Consider the following 21,165-nt stretch of genomic DNA (forward strand, 5'->3'; position numbering starts at 1 on the left):
AACTGAAAGGGCTACCACAGCAATTTGCAGTGCCCTGCAATACCCTCTGGTCTACACCTGGTTGGTCAAGGGTTCTTCCTACAGCAAGATAATGACCTTAAACATACCTCCAGGCTATGACAGAACTACTGTACAGAACTATAAGAACAAGACAGGTTTCAAGTCATTGAATGGCAAGAACAGTCCCCAAACTTAGGACCTAGTTCAGAGATGTACGTAAATTCGATATTTACATACATCTTCGATGTTTGCAGATCTGTGCAGGAGCCACAGTGCGCATTTGCAGATCTCTTTCGATGTCGGCCGCATTGCCCCAAAAGCTGCAGCATGATTGACATGCTGCTGGTGTTTAGGGGTGGCGATGGCGAGCTTTCCAGAAAACGGGCGTGTCGGCACGGATTCTGAGTGTGCCGAAGCCAGTGGCTGCAGCTTCAATGGCCCAGTCAGAGTGGTTTACCTTGACATCATGAGTACCCGGACACATTAAAGTGCGGAAATTTCAATAAAAACTGGAAATATATATATATGGGTTATTAAAACTTTTGACTGGTACTATATAATACACACACCCGTAAGAGATATGGTAGGGCCATACAAAGTTTGTATCATGACCTCCTCAATATTGAATGTTACATAACATCAGCGCTTTATAAATATTACAAGTATAATCTATATAGCTTATAAAATGAGAACGTTTGTTTTTCATGGCTGCGATAAACTCCGCAACCACTGAACCGCTTGTGATGAGTTTTTAATTTTCCCAGGCCGGTTATAGGCTATGGATCATCACGATCGGTCGCCAGGGGGCTGTGGGCGGGGCTCCGTGGGGAGGGGCCCCCTGCATTGCTTTAGTCAAGTCTAAATTATTTCAGCCCTGTGCTCCGAAGAGGAACGTTTATTGTAAGCAGTGGGAGGAGTCCAGAGCCTGCAGTAAAGAGCTGCCATCTGAGGAAACCCATTACAAAAGCACTGGTGTACCTGCTGTTCAGGGACCAGTTATGTGCTGTGATCGGTGAAGCTCCCCGTCATCTGGAGAGGCTGCAGCGTTGTCCTCAGTGACGAGAATACACGAGGACAGTCACTGAAGAGAACAGAGGGGTCGGCTCAGTACAAGTCCTAGCGGTGGTTCCTGTGCAGGAGGTGCGGCTCAGTACAAGGGTGTTGGTGTCCAAGTGGCAGAGATCATCAGAGTGCAGCCCACTGAGGGAGGGAGACGGCTGCCTAGGAGAGACTGATCACCGGCTTCTACCCAAGCACAGTACTGCAGCTAGTAATATATATAAACCATATGTTCAGCACATGTGCATGCAGACACGTATAAGTTAGTTTTGCTCAGGAATGGTGTATTAACCTGTAAAACATACCTGTTTTTAATGTTTGTAGGCATCATTGCTATGTATTTTAAACATGAAGTACACAGATAACCTTTAATACAGCCATGGCAAAAAGTGATTTTGTTCTCAGCATGGACAAAGCATTATGGGGGTCATTCAGACCCACTCGCGAGCGGCTGTCCGCTCGCAAGTGGGTCGATGGTCCCCACTGCGCATGCGCACGACGGAGGGAGCTCCGTCGTGCGCATGTGCGAGACCCGACGAGCGAAGGACTTTCCTTCGCTCGGAGTGTCTCATCAAAGGGGGCGTGCTGTCGATGGTGACTAGTGATGTCAGTGGGAATGATTTTGGCTCTGATAGAGCCAAAATCACTCCTGGCATTGCGGTTGAAAAACCCAACCGCAGGCTTTTACTCGCAGTTCCGATGGTCGCGATGGTCAAGACCATCGCGACCATCATTTTGCACGCTCGTATATGCTGTGGGTGGTGACCCACAGCTATACGAGCGTCCAGGAGGACGCTCCATATTAATGGAGGTGGGCCCTGATTCAGAGCGAGCGGCTCTGAATTAGGGCCTATGTGCAGTTTGGACTTGATGATTTTCTTACCTTGCAAATTGGTCGCGCTCTCTGGTCCCTCAATGTGCATCCTAACTTGACGACAGTAATTGTCTTTATTTCCCTCCAATTCAAAACAACATAGAATGTGCCTGAAAGATATAAATATTGAAATAACCACTAAGTGAACATAAAAGTGCACATAAAGTATGCGATTCATATATGTACTGGATATATCATAGAATGTAACTGTGGAGGTGACAGAAGCTCATACGGTCAAAATGGGCGATTACTGCATGTATAACAGAAAAAGGGTGGAACAGCACTGCAGTAGGGTCTACTTGGGAATGTTTAAATTCTATAATGTAATAGGAAAGGGTTAAGGCAGTTTCCCAAACTCCGCCATTACAGTACAAGTTTTAAGGATATCCATGCTTCAGCGCAGGTGACTGTCTATTAAAAGGATATCAGACAAAAATAAAATTATGGTTTAGTCAACAAAGAAGTATCCCAAGTGGTAGAACTGTGTACTGACGGAGCACATGATCAAGTGTTCACAAGTGGGTTAGGCATCAGGGACCTACTTAAGTTCAACTATTCACATCTACCTTTCACGCCCCAACAAAAAACCTTTTGTTTGTACTAATTACAGAGATTGATCACTAACCCGTAACCTCGTTTCCCCTAACCCCCCCCCCACCATCAGAATGGGCTCAGAGGACCAGGGCTTGTTATGCGTTTGGGGGGGATGCCAGGCCAATATTTGTTCTATTTCTAAATTGTAACCATTTATTTACACTGTACACACGAAAACAGTGCACAGATTTGACTGGTCTGTGCAGTTCTTCAGCAGAGTCTAATGAGAAGGGACAAATGCGACTGAACTTGAACTCAATACTCGATCAGCATTACTATCAAATCAAAATAGACCAGCAAACACGATTCTTAATAAATTAGTCATTTTGGTTGCAAAAAACTCCTGTGGATCCCAGCATGTTTAAACACGTCCAAACACATTTCTTAGTAAATTTACCCCTTAGCCTGATGGGGTATGTTAAGGGCTTCAGAGTCATTCTAGACTTGGACTAACTCACTTCGGCTCTAATGACCCAATCCGAACTAAGCTGGGTCTAAAGTATGCTCACACCCCAAGAAAACATGGCTAAGGGACAGACACAAATTTGTGCCATACCAATAGTACCCTCGCATTTGGATAAGGAAAATAAATATTGTAATATAGGCATGCTATGGGAGCACCCTCCTCCTGTGGTGACACCCAACTTCTCCTAAGTGGAGAGAGGAGAACGGGTCTGTTGCCTATGCGAGACCAGGAACTGTCCATCAGGATAGTTACTGCACCAAGACGTAGAATGAATTTGGGTGCAGGAAGTGTGGATTTTAGTGGGTGTTCCTGGGAGGTAACAGGTGTGGCCTGGCAGATGTGGGCGTGTCGATGATAGCTGCTGCATCTAAATACGCAGATCCGCTCACACAGGGGGCCATGTTCAGATGGAAAAACTGCACCTGCCATAGGCCTGGTGTAAGTTTTGATAGTGCATCTAAAGATACACAGAGAATGATTCGCACAGCTGCAATACGCTACAAGTGGGCGTCTCAGCATTTGGAAAAACGGCCGCTGAATTAGCATAAGAAGCAGCTGCTGCCAAAAGGAACTTCACCAAACGACAAGAAATCCAACAGGCCCAAACTTCAGAACGTTCCCCAATCCCCCGTTACATGGTCAAACTCCATACTGACAGCAGAACCTCTGCATTCTTGGCCAGAAGTGGCTGCACTTGGATGGGCCCCAAAACCTTAAAGAGGCATCTGGGACAGGTAAAGATATAGTTTTGTCCCAAACCAGTCCTAGCCTGGGACAGAGGGCCTGATTCAGTGTAGTGCATTAATCAAGCAGACTATATACAATATAAATTGACCCAGCATCTAAATTTAGCTATAGTGCATAAGACAATGAATATGCCAGGTTATGGGCGGCATAACAGATTTAGCTCCAAGTGTACAAAATAGGCCAGAGTGACTATGGACTGCAAACCAGATCTTGTAATAAACCACCAACTACCTTAGTAGTCTGCTGTAGTCAAACACTTTTGTATAGGAATAGCACATATATACAGGGTACAGCAGTGTCATGGCCACAGTCCATGAGGATGGCTATCCAATACCATGCCTTAGCATGGTACAATCTTGAAAAGGGGCCCCTACCTGACCATTTTTCCCTTGGGCACCAGGGTCACTGTGCTCACTCCTTCGTAGGAAAAAAAAGGAGCACTTGCCTCATTGTTGCACCTCCAGGGCAGGGACCAGTGAAGTTCCAGGCACTAACCTAAACGGAAGCTCCCAGGCAGCACTGGGGTACAGTAGGGAAGAGTATGAGCCTTGCAAATTTCTTAACATTCCCAGGCTAACTGTTACCCAAACTATACCACATTGTTATTCCTCCAGTCTGCCCTAATGGATGACAATAGTAAAAACTGGTGAGAATGCATACATTTCAACTAGCCTCTTAACCTAGCATTGAGGACATATTCATAAAATGTGATGTCCTTGGCTCATATCTCTCTGTTTTATGAAAATTCTAAAAGAAAATATGAGACTCCATATTAAAATTTCACTCTGGATAAATAAATGTAATTATAGGCAAGTTATAATAATTGCAGAAAACATTTTTTTTTGCATAATTTCCGGGTACTTACCTTGTACTACTACTCTAAGTGGCTTAAAACACAAGCCCACAACCTTTGCCTTTTGAAACTGTAGCAGTAGAGTAATATGGAATTTTGTATTGCTTTATATACAGTAACTGACGTATAAAAAAACAAACAAAGAAAAACAAGCAACAACCATGGGTACCTGGAGGCTGGTCTAGGTATTGGGTGGACTGCTGCCAGTGACTTTTCTTTGGCTGGTGCTGAAGAATTTGGTTTCTTGCAACTTACTGAGGCTGAAGTCTATGTGGAAGTAAGAAAGTAACGCACATTCACATTAATGACAAATTAACAGTTTCATGCTGCTGTTCAAAGTTTGTTATCGTTTAAAAATTACAACTTCAAAATACCTGTACGTATTTCCGGCTTATAGCCTCTAAATGCTGAGAGAGAACTAATTTTTCCACTGATATCTGTTGGTACACATACCACTGATGGTACGGCCAGCAAGCCTAGGTGGTACTGGAGCTGGAGTACCACATACGCAGCCTACAGGGCCATAACCCCGGATCAGTCCCTACGGTGCGCAAACTAGCAACGTCTTATGATTGATGATGTGGGTGCAAATGATGTGCTGGTGCTGCCGCATCAGTCGCTAGACCAAGACAGGAGCTGGAGGAGTTATTTCCGAGCTGCAGAGAGCACCACAAAAGGCAGCAGCAAAAACAAACATGGTAAGTTTACGACATGGTTTGAGGCCTGTACAAATGAATGTCATACAGATGAGGGTAGGGATGGGGAAGGAGCTCTTAATCTGAAAGGGGGGGGGGGGAGAGAGAACTAAGCTATTACAGAAGAGTGAAGGAGGTGGGAGAGCACTCAGCACTTACAGATAGGGGAGAGAGTAGAGAAGAGCACTCATCACATATTGATGAAGGGGGGAGGGAGTGGAGTACTCAGCACATATAGATTAGGGAGGGCGGGGATAGAGCACTCAACACATACAGATGAAGGGGGAGGGGGGGGGGGGGGCAGCAATCAGCACATACAGAAGAGGAAGCAAGTACATGCAAATACTGGTTTCCATTCTCCAGGACCAACGCTGACACTAAGGACACATATTTTACTGCTCCCATCAGTGTTGCCTGATCTTAAAACAGTAACCGGAATAAAACTTGTAACAAACAAATGTTTAGTAGCAACAAGGTTTTCTCACTCTACCAATATATCAAATAGTAATGTGCATTACAGAATAAGTTATTATACTCTTCAGCTGTAACTTAATTGACACTTTCAAATATATCTGGCAGTTTTCCAGATATATTGTTGTCCCCATTTTGTAGTATACTTACAGGAATGACAGCTTAAATAAGAGTTGTATCTTAAATCTTTAAATAAATGATTTGCCTGTGACTGCGTAGATGACTGTATATCATAGAAGGTATTGGGACAGATGGCATACAATCCTTCACTCAGACCAGGTCCAGTGATAGATGCCTTGCTTGTATGTGTATGCAAGCTAAGCAACCATCACATGACTTCATGAGCGGCCATTTATAATTGACAAACAATAGAAAATAAATCCTCATTTCTAGAACAGGAATGTACAACTAATGTGTGCACAGGGAAAGTCTTGATGGCTATGATGATGGTGGCTATTTGCTAGAAATGATAACCGCCAACTGCTGGGTTAGCTAATGTCAGTAAATTGCAGCAGGGAAGAATGATGGTCACTAGCACTGGTAGTCATGTGTCGTGTAAGTGGACAATAGTCATGGTTAAGAATAGTTGCTGCCACAATGTTTGCTGAAAGAAACTCCAACAAATCTACAAAATAAACTGGATGGAATCACTGGTTGTAATCCATACCAACCAGATCCTAACTTGCATCATTCTAGTGCAGTTTGAAGGGAAAACAAGGTGTCAACACCTGATTTGTTGCTATGATTTATATGGCATTTGTGTATACGTTACTAGGGGGTATTAATTACAGTGACAATTGTTAACAATCTTTATTGTTAACAAGAATAATAATTTTTAATACGATTATCCCTCCTATGAATTAAAAAGGTCTATGCATTCAAAGAGATGTTGTCCCTTTGAATGACATTCCGGCACATTAAAGGAGTCTTTTGCATTTCCGAAAGACCCTCCCTCACAGTGCGACACTGGGCCCGATTCGGAAATGTACGCTAATGCAATCGCAATTGCATTCTCTCACAGATCGCAATTGCTAAAATATGGTAATGCCTTTCAAAGCATAGCCGAGCATAGGGATGCCCCACTGGTGACTACACATCCAACGACGTACAACAGCGTAAACATCGGTAACATCGATGCAGATCGGGCTGCCATGCAGCAAGTCTGACCAGCCGCAAATTATGCAGCTCTCATGACACGCAGAGAACTCTCATTCTGCGGAGATCACAATAGCAAATTCACGTTGGCATTTAAATTGTCCGACACACCTGCTTTTGCCTAGCCGCCCCCCCCCCCCCTTTTATCTCTCCCAAAAGCTGATAACCGGTTACTCACTTTGCGAATAATTCCTCTAGGCGGGCGTAATCATAAAACAATCGCTGCGCATACGTAAATAATTGCACAAGCTGAGTAAAGAAAAAATAAAATCGGCATTCATACATCTCTGAATCAGGCCCACTCTGCAGTGTCAGTTTCCATAAATCTTCGGACGGAGTAAAGGATCGCAAGATCCCTCTCATCTAATAATGCCTCCATAGGTATAAAGCAGCTTCTGCCATATGAGGATGGCAGCAGTCTTCGGGGCCAGACCACAGTCCCAATTGTGAACAATGGGCACTGCAGTCTGAAACACCAATTGCCATTTAGCAGGAGATTTCTGTGATATCTCCTGTATTAAGCTATTGTTTTAATGTCGTGATAACAAAAAAATCATGCAGAAATTGTAGAACATTTCATAAATTATAAAGGCAGAAAGAAAGGAGGAGTGGGAGCCATATACACCTAAGGGAATCTCAGTTACAACTCCAGTACTGTACACGCAGTGCAAGTGTATTTGCGACTGACATGCATTCAATTCTCGGCCCCAGAGGTATTTTATTTTAGATGGGCTGATTTTCTTTTACAAAATGGGATCGCTTCATTGTAATGCTACAATGGTGTGAAAAAATAAAGGTACACTACTAAATGCAGCACACATTTATATCAGACAGATTAGGAAAAGCACAAGGATAAGTGGGCAATTTAGTTTTCGAAATAGGTGGTAAGTATTGTAAAAACAAAAGAGATGGTTTCTAAGAAATATATTCAGACTCAAACAAGAATCATTGCTTGCTAGGCAGAGGGTGGAAGAAAGCAATCAGATGTAAAAAGTATCATGCTGAAATAAAGATGTCAGTCAGCAGGAAAAGGAGACAAAACAAAAGGAGAAATAGTAAGACTAGAGGCAGAGGGATAGCGTCTTGTTGAGGAAGACAAGGATATTGCAAACCATCTTAATACTTAGCTTTACTCAGTATTTATAGCTGGATAAGGGAAATACACTATAGGTAAGTAACACAGATAAAAAAGAGGTATATATAAATTTACTTACAAGAGGACTCTCAAAACTGAAAGCGGGCAATTCAAGAGTGGCGCTGGTAACACCATTAACAGAATTATTTAACCAACTACTGTTAGCAGCAGTAGTTCCGGAGAGGACGGAATATAGCCCCACCACACAAACGTGGAAGCAACTAGGCTGGCAACTACAGTCCAGTAACCGGGCACCAGTAATGGAGATATTAATGGAAACACTGTTGAAAAGTTTGCAACATCCTAGGCAGCATGTATTTCCCAGGAAGAGACCAATAAATCCGAAATACTATTGGCTGCCTGGATATTAAAAAGCATTTGACACTATTCCACACAAAAAAAATATTTTTTGTACTTACCTTCTCTGATTCCAATGGACTTTGAGGATATAGAGGCTCATCCAGGAGTTTGGTACTTAAAATAAAATCTGCAGTGTTTGAAACTCCTCCCTCTTCTAAATCCCTACCCTGCAGGGATTGCTTATTTTTGTTGTCAAGCCCCAAAAACAGAGCCAGAGAGGAAGGAAACAAAGGGCCGGATTCAGCACAAAACGAAAATTGAGATCTCTGCTCCGTAATCGCATGCAAATGCAGCTGCAAAAATATGCTAATGTCTGCCACCACTCAGCCAGCATAGAGATGCCCACTGATGCTTTCTCACATCCGTAATACCTTGCAGTCCTGTGTATACATCGGTACCATCGGAGCACATTGGCCCCTCACGCACAATTACAGCTCTGACCTGTCTCAGAAACTGCAAGTCTCGTCGCACGCAGTGAGTACACAAGCTGTGTATGCAATGGCTAATTTATGCACGCCAATGCAACGGCATTCAAACGGACAGGTACACCTGCGTTTCTCCGACTACTCCCCCATCACCACCCCCAAATGCTCACAGCCTGTCACTCACTAAGTGATGGATTCCTGTGTGCTTGCGTAATCGCAGTGCGATCGCGGTGCATGCGCAACAATCGGTCGATCTGCGTGCGGTTGCAATTGCGATCCATGCTGAATCAGGCCTGAAGACATAAACAACATCCTCCAAGACATTTAACTTGATCAGTGAGATACTCGAGATATCAGTGAGATATGTGGTGCAGGCTGCTAGTGTGTCTCTAGGTTAGAAAAAAAATAAGACTGGCTCACAGAGCTCTGGGAGTTGATTGTGCTTTTGGGGGGGGAACCCACACCGTTTTTTTTTTAAAACTTTTTTGGGTTAATTACAGACAGAAACATACACTGATCTGTGTATGTTTCTGCTAAACACACAGCTCAGGAGGTAGTCTATTTAAAACTTCTATTTTGGATCGAGATTGCTAAAATCATACCTGTGATTATAATTACAATTCTTGATAAATTCCTGTGTTGTATTATAGTCTATGGGAAGTACCTGTGAGTTTAGATGATGCTGTATTTATTTCTGTGTTTTCACCTCTGTTTTGCAGAGGTTTTCACGATTTCTCACTTGAGTTTGCATCTAGCAAATTTACTAGTTGTAAAAAATGGCCAAACACAGCCGTGATTGACATCTTGACCAGACATGATTTACCAAGGCATAGGTTCTCCTGGGAGAATTCTGCGAGTGGTTACTTCCTATGAGTGAGTGAGTTTGCATAGCCAGTTTTTTTACTTTTTATTAATTAGCTGTGTCTAGAGCTAATCTTTGCGCTCTGTGCACTACAGAACCATAAATTTTTTTACCCTTTACAATTTTTTTATTTGATCAGACAACTGTAAAACCCTATTCTACATATAATGGTATTTGGGACTGATTTGTTCCCAGTTTCTGGGTTAAAACAACACATTGGATATTGGCCCAAATGTAATATTCTACAAGCTGCAGGCACCGTTGCGAACTTGCAATTTAACAACTATATTTTAAGTGCCAATACTTTAAAAGGTTTTGCCTTTTAAATTATTGCCCCTTTAAATCTAGAGTCTAAACAGCCAAAATTGCAGAATATTACATTTGGGCCATTGTCATTCTGCTTTAAATCATCTGCCTAATAGCTCTGCATTTTCATCTGTATTTGCTAGAAATTTCTCTATCCTCATTTAACTTTGTTATTTTAGCGGTCTATTTTTTTTACTTTAATCGGATATGTCGAAATAAAATTTAATTTTATGGCAGTTTCACGTTTCTGCATATTAATTTCACCATTTTAAAACTGAGAATATGGAGTACAAAACTAATTTTAGCATTGATTAATCTTTTTTTAATCTGATTCTATCATCCCAGATGAGAGGCATCCATAGTAACAACCCAACTGAGAAAGGTCTCTCCGCGGTCAGATGGGATGGATTCACCCACCACTTGAGGAAGACAGCCACCCTGTGAGACACTCAAGTGGAACTCCTGACTTTGAGGTGCTGGAGACCAGTCCTACAAAAGCTGGATTAATTATTATTATAATATACATATGGGGATTTGTATATTTGTCTTCAACTTTTCTAGTGTCATTAGGCTTTAGAGATATATATATATATATATATATATATATATATATATACACACACACACACACATACACACTGCAGTTTTGTTTAACATATCAACTTTATATTAATTGTTGATTTTATTCATTATACAGTCATATGTAAGGGTTAATTAAATTTGTTTTCCCTGTACATTATAACAGTTTGTTAACAAATGATAGTGAAATGATAAGCATACCTGAATCTGGTTGCTGGATCTTACAGTGGTACTTAGGTTTACAGACATGTCAGTTGGATCTGTGGTGGCCCCAACTTGTCTATTATTAGTCTCTTCAATATCTGGGGATTTGCTGGGTGTCATATCTTCTTGTCCCATTCCAGATTCACCTGTGCTCAGATGAGGTTCCCATGTGACCGCCGGGGATGTAGTAGATGACAAAGCTTCTTTTAGAATGTCAAGTTCATTAGGGGAATAAACCTTGAGTGAGTCTGGTAGATTATGGGATAGTGATACATGCTGGACTACAGCTTGCGCATTGAAGAATGCGGCAGACACCTGGCCAGGGTTTAAAGGCTGTAAAGATAATGTGGAGTCTGTTATTATAGATGTGGTCTGTTTTGTCCTTGAAATAGTGAGCGCAGGATCCTGCTTCTCTTCTGATGAAGTGGCATCTTCATGACTTCCTTCACAAGTAAATAAGCCATTTTGTTCTGATGAATGATCAAGCTCTTCATGACATATGACTAAATTACATGGTGAAGGAGCCACTGCAGCATAGTTGCTTTGGTCTTCATCATGCTCTGAATCTTCTTCAGTCAAATTGCCAGAAAGATCCACTTTGCTGCAAAGCGATTTACTCACCTTTTCCCCATCATCTTTTGGTTCTAATGAAATAAGTGTGGCCACGCATGTGTTATTCTCATCATCCCACCCAGAAGGTTCATCTGCAGAGTCATCGACAAGTAAGGACTCAATTTCATCTATGGTCAAGTATAGGGGGGAATCACCCTCATTATCAGAAGGCTCCAACAAGGAGTCATCCCACTCAGAATTTTGATCCACTAAATGACCGGGAGTATCAACTTGGCCCTGTTTTGCAATTTCAGCCTGTGTGGTGCAAACAGATTTCCATGAATGGGCAGATGCAGAACGAGGCGTGCTACAGCTAAATGCGCCACTACACAATCTCTTAGATTCAGGGGTTACTGATGTAACTTCATCTCGTTCTCGCTTGGATCCAGTTGCTCGATCATTAAGAAAACTTATCTTTATATCTTCCATGGTCCCAGGAAGAAGGTATCTGCAGTCCAGAGGATTCAGCACAACTTGCCGCTCAGAGAATGCTCTCTGCACAGACAGATGACAGCTTTCATTGATGGTTCTCATTGGACGATCTGCACCAGAAGTTCTGCAGAAGGAATTGAAGTTAATTAACAGCGCTGTGTTACAAGCTCCACTGGGACAGGGACTGTTGTGAATGATTCTCTGCACAGCACTGAGTAATATGAATTTGCTATATAAACTAGAATAAAACTTTTCTTGTGCAGTAACACACAGACAGAATAAAGTGAATGCCAGTTTCCTTACTCATTTTGTGTATATAATTGTGCACGTTTCTGTTTGTATATTTCTCAGGTTGTATTAAAGAAAAAAAAAGATGATAATCCAGTTACAAAAATTAAATGGTTGAAGTCTCTCAGAGTAATGTTTCATTCATGGGAGCAACCACATTGTAAGTATTTTCAGTCTCAACAAAATTGAAAACCTATAAGATGTGAGAAAGTGGTCACTAGCAAGAGGCTGAAGTTAGCTACTTATTCCAGCGACCGCAAAATAAGCACTATAGCGCGTTTTTACGCGCTACAGGCAGTGAGGGATTCAGTTTTAAAAATGAATGGGTCCTGCAGGATACAGTGTGTGCGTGCCGCAGCAGCGTCTGCCCAAACAGTCACAGTCGGCAGCGTTTCTTAATCCAATCCCCTGCCTGAGAGCTACTTCCTTCCCTCTATCCCCCCCAATGTGCTTCTCTGCAATTTAAATTTAGCCAGCGCACTCTCCAGGCTCTACATAGGGCATCCTCCTTGGCTGCAGCGTTGTCGATGATGCTGTACCCCCTCCAGCAGCCTGTGCTCCATCCTCGACTCCTTCAGCTAGCTCTCTGCACACAGGAAGCCGAGGTGGTGGACACTACCCAGGAAAGGAGAGAACTGGAGTTCTACACCTGGCTGCTGAGGGACAAGCTGGGGCTGCAGCTCAAGCTAGAAGCCGACAACAGTGACCCATCCAGGGGCTCTCAACAGGAGGAAGGAGGTAACCACTGCCCCAACTGCTATCTACCCTTACTCCTTCCCTACCTCCAGTACTGCCCCAGCTGCTAGCCTGACCCCCTCCCTACCACCAGTATTGTCCACCCCTAACCCCTCCTTGCCCAAGCTGCTATTCACACTTACCCCCTCCCGACCCCTAACCCCATCCTTGCCCCCAGTAATGCCCCAGCAGCTATCTACCCTTACCCCGACCTACCCCCAAGTACTGCCTGCCCTAGCCCCCTCCTTGCCCCCCAGCACTGCATGTCCTTACCCCCTTCTACACTCATCTTTACCCCATATTATCCCTGCCTCATCTCCCCTTTTCCTTCATATTCTCTCCTTTGCTTTCCTACTCTCTTTATTCTTATCTTTACCGCCTGTGCTATTCTCTCTTTTTCTCTGTTCTTTGCCATAGACGGGGATTATGACTACCATGCAGGGTAGTCTCCCTTCTGTTGTGTTACCTCACTGACTTGCGGGATGCAGAGGTTCTCAATGGCGGCAGCGTAGGTGGGATCTGCGGGCAGGGACATCCGCATGACAGGGGCGCTATTTGGGAAGGTGTCTCCCTCTAGCCGTCGTTTGCTGCAAGTGCTGTGTTGGGGTCGGTGTGGGGTGGCAGAGTGTGCCTTAGTGCAGGCCCCAGGGCAAGAAAGGTGTCTGGTAATCACCCCATTGTTATGTCTGGTAATCACCCCATTGGAGGTGGTTATACCTATCCCCAGCACTGTCCCAACTGATGCCTGCCCTTAGCCCCCTCCTGTTGGCTGTGTGAGATGAAGGCAAAGTATTTAGAATCATTATCTGTACTGAAAATATGAGCAGGACTGTCCACAGTGAACAGTATGTGTAGGGCATGTGGGATGGTCTCATGGCATATAGGGAGCTCAAAAGCATAAATTATGATGGGACCCAAAAACTGTGAAGTAGGACCCCAATTTTTCAAAGTGAGAGGTCCCTGGGACCCACATTTTTTTTCGCTCAGCGCAATCACTGTTATTCACTTCTTATTCATGCTCCAGCTACTTATTCACTGTTACATTAACAAAAGTAAGTTGGATCACTAAGTTAACATTGTATAAATAAAAAACGCATATCTTTGACACAAATTTCAATTGCATTTTGCTTGGCACAACAAGGTTTTAGGCATGAAATCATCACAATGTGCGCACAGGTACTAATTTTATAAGTAGCTGTAGTTACTTAAGGGTTAAATAGTCTTGGGCCACAAATGTGACACTTGGAACCAACAGAAGTTGGCAACGTACATATGACCCACTTGTATCTTGCCTGACCCAAGTAGGTTTTGGCTATGCAATAGGCTGGCAAAACGAGCAGAGGTACTATTTTTTATTAATTTGAAAAAATAGCTGTAGATTTGAGGGTTAAATAGCCTTGGGCCACAAATGACACTTGAAACAAACAGAGGGTGGTCACTTACATATGACCCGATTGTATTTTGCCTGGTCCAACAAGGTTTTAGGCATGAAATAGGCTGGCAAAGTGGGAGCAGGTACGAATTTTAATGATTTGAATAATAATCTGTAGTTTAGCAAGGGTTAAATAGCCTTGGTCCACAAATTTTTCAGAGGGAATCAGCAGAAGGTGGTCACTTACATAGTGTTCACTCTAGCTCCGGTGGCAGGCAGGGAGCCGGAGCCAGAGAGGGCACCTTTGTGCATGCGCACCCGAAAAGGGGCGTGAAAATTGAAAAGTGGGCGTGTCTAAGACGCGTCCCCTTTTCATCACTCTTGGGGGCGTGCCCGGCACTTTCAGACACGCCGGGCAGCCCCCAAGCGCTGCAGACAGGGACCGGGTTACCGCACATTTCTCCACCTGCGGGCAACTGCGACCCGCGGGTGAAGACGGCACCCGCAGGCTGTCAGGGCGGGGCCCTTTTTGCCCTGCTTCTGGAGGGCAGTGTGCTTTTTGCCCTCCAGAAGGAGGGCAGGGCGCCGCGCCCCGCTAAAACAGCCTAGCGGGAACGCTACTTACATAGGTCAGACAAAGAGTCTCAGCTGGAAATAATGAGAGATATGGTAAGAACTTACCTTTGTTATCTCTCTTTCTACGAAGTCCATAGGGTCCACAGGGAGACCTTGGGGTATAGGAGATGATGGAGTCATCCGGGCACCACGCAGTTAATCTTTCTCCCAGGATGCATTGGGTCTCCCTACTATACCCCACCCCTGGGCCAGAGGCACCTCAGTTTCGTAGTACGCCAAAGGAGGACAAAAGAGAGAAGAAAGTCTGAAACACTCAAGAATCACATTCTCACACAGGAGACAGAAAAACCGGTGACCAGAGCGAAGCACAGGTGCGTCAAGGTGGGTGCCCTGTGGATCCTATGGACTATGGTAGAAAGAGAGATAACAAAGGTAAGTTCTTACCATCTCTATAATTTTCTACTTCAGGGTCCATAGGCTCCACAGGGAGACCTTGGAGATGTCCCAAAGCAGTCCCTTTAAGGGACACTCCTGTGCAGAGACGAGAATCCACCGCCCAAAAGGAAGCATCCTGAGAGGCAAAAGGTATCAAATGCATAATACCTCAGAAAGGTCTGGACAGTAGACCATGTGGCCGCCTTGCAAAGCTGAACAACCAAAGCACCCTGGCGAGCTGCCCACGAAGGACCCACAGAGTAGAATGAGCAGTAACAGAGGGCAGCACTGGAAGGCCCTCATGAGTGTAAGCTTCAGAGATTGTCAAGCGAAGCCATCTAGCCAAAGTTTGTTTATTGGCTGGCCATCCCTTCTTGTGGAATCCGTAGAGGACAAACAAGGAGTCTGACTTCCGAAGGGAACTAGTACCGTCCACAAAAATCCTGAGGGCACGTACCACATCGAATGAGGCCTCACCAGCCGAGAGGTCTGGAGAATTACAGGCCGGTACAATAATATCCTCATTAATGTGGAAACTAGAAACCACCTTAGGAAGGAACCCAGGGCGAGTCTGAAGCACAGCCCTGTACTGGTGAAAAAATAGAAATGGGGAACGGCAAGAGAGAGCCCCCAAGTCTGACACTCTTCTGGCGGAAGCAATAGCCAGAAGAAAACAAACAGTCTTAGCTGTAAGCCTTCCACTGAGTCCAGGGGTTCAAATGGAGAGACCTAAGGACAACAGCCAAATCCCTAGGCGCCACAGGAGTGACAAAGGGAGGCCGAATGCGAAGGATATCCTGTAGGAAAGTGCAGATATCAGGAAGAGGAGCAATCCTTCGCTGGAACAACACTGAAAGAGCAGATACATGCACCTTCAGCGAGGCAAGGCGGAGACCAATCTCCAAACCTGCCTGCAGGGAAGCCAAAACTCTGGATATCCGAAACACTTGGGGATCTTAACTTTTGGGATGACACCATTGAAAGTAGGTGTGCCACACCCTGTGGTGAATCCTGGCAGAGGCTAGTTTACGTGCTCTGAGCATGGTTTTAACCACAGAGCAAGAAAAACCCTTGGACCTCAGGAGGGATGTCTCAAGAGCCACGCCGTCAAAGACAGATGACCCAGGTCCAGGTAAAGGCAAGGACTTTGAAACAACAGGTTCGGAAGTTGAGGCAACAGAAACGGAGTGTCGATGGAGAGACTTTGAAGAACTGAGTACCAGTGACGTCTGGGCCAAGCTGGAGCCACCAGCAGGACAGTGCTTCCTTGTTTGAACTTCCGTAGCACTCGAGGAAGAAGGGAGATTGGAGGAAACAGGTACGCAAACTGGAAGGTTCACTTGACTGACAGAGCGTCTACCAAGAGGGCCTTGGTGTCTCTTGTCCTGGACCCGTACACTGGCAGTTCGTGATTGTGTCAGGAGGCCATGAGGTCCACGTCCGGAAGGCCCCACTTGTCCACTAGGAGCTGAAACACTTCTTGGTGAAGAGACCATTCCCCGAGATGCACGTCGTGACGGCTGAGGCAGTCCGCTTCCCAATTGAGAACTCGTGGAATGAACACTGCCGATATGGCTGGGAGATGACCTTCCGCCAATGTCAGAATGCGTGACACCTGTGTCATTGCTGCCTGACTTAGAGTTCCTCCTTGATGGTTGATGTAAGCCACAGTCGTGGCGTTGTCTGACTGAACTTGCACGGGCTTTCCGTGAAGTATGACTCTGACCTGTTGCAGGGCCTTGAAGATGGCCCGAAGTTCCAATATGTTGATTAGCAGGGCAGACTCCTCTGCTGTCCATCGCCCCTGAAAGGAGTGTTGACCTGTCACTGTGCCCCAACCCCGAAGACTGGCGTCCGTCGTCAGGAGGACCCAGGGCCTGATTCAGACTTGGGAATAGAGTGAGATATCTCTCTGAACTATGAATCTGAACAAACCATATTGCAATGCAAGGGGTGTAAATACATAAATTTTTTTACATGTGGGGGTAAATACTGGCTGCTTTTGCATATAGCCCACAAATACTGCACAACTTTATTATTACTCTACAATTTAGATGTCAGTTTGGAAACACTCCTCCCAAATCTAAATCTCTCTGCACATTTTAAATCTGCCCCTCCTGCAGTGCAGCATGGTTTCACCAAAATGATCAGTTGAGAGAGAGATCCCTCGCTATTCCAAAGTCTAAATCAGGCCCTCAAGTCCAGAATCCAAAAGGGGCGCCCCCTGGTGAGGTGGCCCGTCTGTAGCCACCAAGCAAGAGAGAGACGCACCTCCGGAGAGAGCACCATCATTTGTGCCTTTATCCTATGGGGTAATCCATCCCACCTGGAGAGGAACAATTTCTGTAGAGGCCGGGAATGAAACTAGGCATATTCCACCATATCGAAAGTCGATACCATGGATCCCAGTAACTGCATTGCTGAGTAATGGACACTCGGTGACTGTGAAGGCATCTGCGTACTCGCGTCTGCAAAGTGGAGATCTATTCCGCAGTCAGAAAGATCCGCTGTTGTTGTGCATCTAACAGAGCACCCAGATGGAGCAGCCTTTGAGAAGGGATCAGGGAAGACTTCTTCCAATTGATAAACCACCCGTGCGCCTGAAGCACAGATATTGTCAGCTGTAGGTGGTTGTGAAGTACCTCTGGAGACCCTGCCAACAGTAACAGGTCGTCCAGGTAGGGTAACAGGCGGACCCCTTGCAGCCGCAGATGGGCTGCCATTAATTTTGGTAAACACCCAAGGTGCAGTAGAGAGGCCAAACGGTAGAGCCCGAAACTGGAAATGTTGTTGCAGAACAGCAAACCTGAGAAAACGCTGGTGAGCGGAAGTAATTGGAATATGCAGGTATGCATCCTGAATATCCAGTGACACCATAAAATCCCCAGGTTCCATAGCCAGTATAATGGAGCGTAGGGCTATCCAGTCGGAACCGAGGTACGCTGAGGAATTTGTTCAGAGACTAGAGATAGAGGATAGGCCGATGGCATCCGTTCGGTTTTTGAACCAAAAAGAGAAATAATAACCCATACCCCTCTGGAGCAACGGGACAGGTACTATGACACCTGCTTAAAGCAAGGATTGTATGGCCCTCTGGATTTGTAAGGCCTTGTCTTTGTCCGACTGAAGGCCTGTGCAGAAAAACTGATGGGGAGGTCTTCTGCGGAAGGAGAGGGCGTACCCGTGAGAGACTTCTCTTACCCAGGTGTCTGCGGTGGTCTGACACCAGTACTGGGTGAACTGAAGAAGTTGGCCTCCCACCCTGGGTTTCCCCAAGGGGAGGCCTGTCCCGTCAGGCAGAGGGTTTGTCGTCAGGCTTGGCAGCTGGACGACTCGCGCTCCAAGCTTGCTTTTTTGGGTTTGGCAGTCTTCTTGGGGACTCACGGCCTAGGAAAGGACTGACCTCCTTTAGGCTTACCTTGGGGACAATAGGTCCGTAAGGACGAGATCTGAGACCCAGAGGGAGCAGGAACAGAAGGCAGACACGCAGACTTAGCTGCTGCCAACGTATCCACAATCTTATCCAAGTCAGGACCAAACAAAACCTTACAGTTATAAGGTAAGGACTCTAAACCCTTCTTGGAGTCTGCATCCTCTCTCCAAGAGCATAGCCACAGGGAGCAGTGAGCTGCAGTTGAAATCCTGGAAGAGGCTGAAATCCAGAGCAGCCTCATTAATATATGTAGCTGAATCTCAGATATTGCCAACTAGATTCACTTGCTCGCTGGTAGCATCCGAAGGCAAGGACCCTTCAAGGGAGTTCGCCCAGACCGCCATAGCCCTGGCTACCCAGCAGATAGCCATGGTCGGCCTGGAAGCTGCCCCTGACAGAGAATATGGACTGTCCACGCTGACCGCTCTTGAAGATCTTCTTGAAAAAAAAATAATACTCCCTGGCAAGGCTCGACAAATCCCTGTCGCCATGGCGACTAAGACTTTAGTCCTGGAGACTGAGTTTTCCAAACCCTTGCAGGGAGGCTCCATTTGCCAGGCGCCCGCTGAAATTTTACCAGCGGGCACCTAACTCCACGCAGCGGCAGCCGGAGCTCACTCCAGTCTGGCTCTCCTCACGGGCACTATGGGAGAGACGTCATGACGTCTCTCCCATAGTAACAGGAGCAGCGGACGCCGGAGCTTACTCTTGAGCTCCAGCATCCGGCTTCCCCCATGGGCACTATGGGAGAGACGTCATGACATCTCTCCCATAGTACTGAAGAGCAGTGGACGCAGGATCGGTGCTTAGGTAAGTATTCTGTTGTTTTGTTTTTCTTTGTGTGTGTTTGCGCGGCTCTATTACAGGGGGGTTTACTACTGGGGCTTTATTACAGGGGGGGCTTACTACTGGGTGCTCTATTACAGGGGGGCTCAATTACAGGGGCTAGCATGGGCATGTTGCAGAATCCGATGACCATTTAAGAGGCATGTGTGGTGATTTGATGGCATGTGGGGAGGTTGAGGGGCACTGAAAGGGTATGTGTGGTGGTCTATACAAGCTTTCATATATTTTGGTAATGGACGATGGTCTGGCTCCTAAACTTTTAAGATGGCTTCTAGATTTTACAAAAATTTGTCAAGCCCAGCTCCCTGGGACAGGGAAGTGTAAAGTGGGTAGTGTATCGGGTGGGGGTTGGTGTGGTGCAAGGGGAGGTGGGGGGAGTAGAGTACCACAGCGCTCCTGGCCCCAGCAGTCCCCGGCTTTCTGCAGCTAATCACTGCCTTCCTTCCAACTCTAATACCCGGCGGAACCCTGCCCTTCTCCTGTCCCTACTTACACCGCTTGTATCCAGCTCCCCTTCACCTCGTCCTGTCAGCGGTTACTCTCCCCCTCTAATACCCAGTGGCACCCAGCCCCTTCTCCTGCCTACCCCTTCACCTCCTCCTATCTGCAGCTCCTCTCCCCCTCTAATACTCGGTGGCACCCTGCCCCTTTTTCCTGGGTAGTGTCTAGATGCCCTTCAAAGAACAAACCCTGACATCATCAGTTACTATCCTCATAGTCATAGAGGGGGAATAACAACATGTGGCGAGCAAAGTGAGCCACCTAGCCCGAAGAGAACCCGCCAGGGTACAAGTCTCTATCGGTGGCTAAATACTCCAGCTGAGACAACATATCAGCGCTGTGAGGGCATAGAACCACACTTCCACATCACGTCCAGGTACTTAGAATGAAGGGGAAATAGAATCAACCCTTTCTCCTTTTCCTGCCTACCACTCCACCTCTAATACCCGGTGGAACCCAGCTTCATCGCCTGTCTCCAGTTCCTCTCCACCTTCTCTTTTACATGGCTCTCCACCACATCTAATACCTGACACCCAGACCCTTCTCCTGTCCCCAGCTTCCTTCCACCTCCTGTACGTGTCTCCCCTCCACATCTAATACCTGGTACCCAGCCCCCTCTCATGCCATTGCCTACTCCTCCTGTCCCCAACTCCCCTGCACCTATAATCTGACTCCCCGAATCATCCTGTCTCCGGCTCCCCACCTCCTACACCTGTACCCTGCTCCCAACCTCCTACACCTATTCCTGGCTTCCCGTCTCCTACTCCTGTCCAGGGCTTCCCGCCTCCTACTCCTGTCCCCAACTCCGCCTCCTACACATCAAGAAGACGAGGAGCCATAACCTGCAACATGAGTGCAGCCTCCCCTATGCAGCTCACACAGAATAAAAGGATAGAAGAGCGCACAGATAGAAGCAGAGAAAATCTTTTTGGTATATTATTAAAATGTATTTATTGGATTGCAGTTTTTCAAAAAATTATGCAGAAACTACAGTGTGGTGGCATGTGGGGAGCTCCAAAGTATAAACTTATGATGGGACCCAGAAATGTTCAGGTAGTACCCCATTTTTCTAAAGTGGCGGGTCCCTGGAACCCACAAATTTTGTCGCTCAGCGCGATCACTGCTGCCTCAGCAGCCCCTGCGTAATGGT

The 21,165-nt window shown here is 45.8% G+C and overlaps 1 protein-coding gene across 1 annotated transcript in view; it reads right to left on the reverse strand.

Moving 5' to 3' along the window:
• The window catches only part of LOC148500867 (S100P-binding protein-like), a 37,252-nt gene that overhangs the window by 15,004 nt on the left and 1,083 nt on the right, over positions 1–21,165 (reverse strand). Inside the window, exons 2-4 of the mRNA XM_088451210.1 lie at positions 10,783–11,953; positions 4,763–4,860; positions 1,943–2,043 (exon numbers count right to left, since the gene is read on the reverse strand). Of these exons, the coding sequence (XP_088307336.1) occupies positions 1,943–2,043; positions 4,763–4,860; positions 10,783–11,931 (1,348 nt within the window). The 5' untranslated portion in view covers positions 11,932–11,953. The remainder of the gene's footprint in view (positions 1–1,942; positions 2,044–4,762; positions 4,861–10,782; positions 11,954–21,165) is intronic.

The sequence above is a fragment of the Taudactylus pleione genome, unplaced genomic scaffold (assembly GCF_031769625.1).
Source record: "Taudactylus pleione unplaced genomic scaffold, aTauple2 ptg000541l, whole genome shotgun sequence".
In the NCBI taxonomy this organism is placed as follows: Eukaryota; Metazoa; Chordata; class Amphibia; order Anura; family Myobatrachidae; genus Taudactylus; species Taudactylus pleione.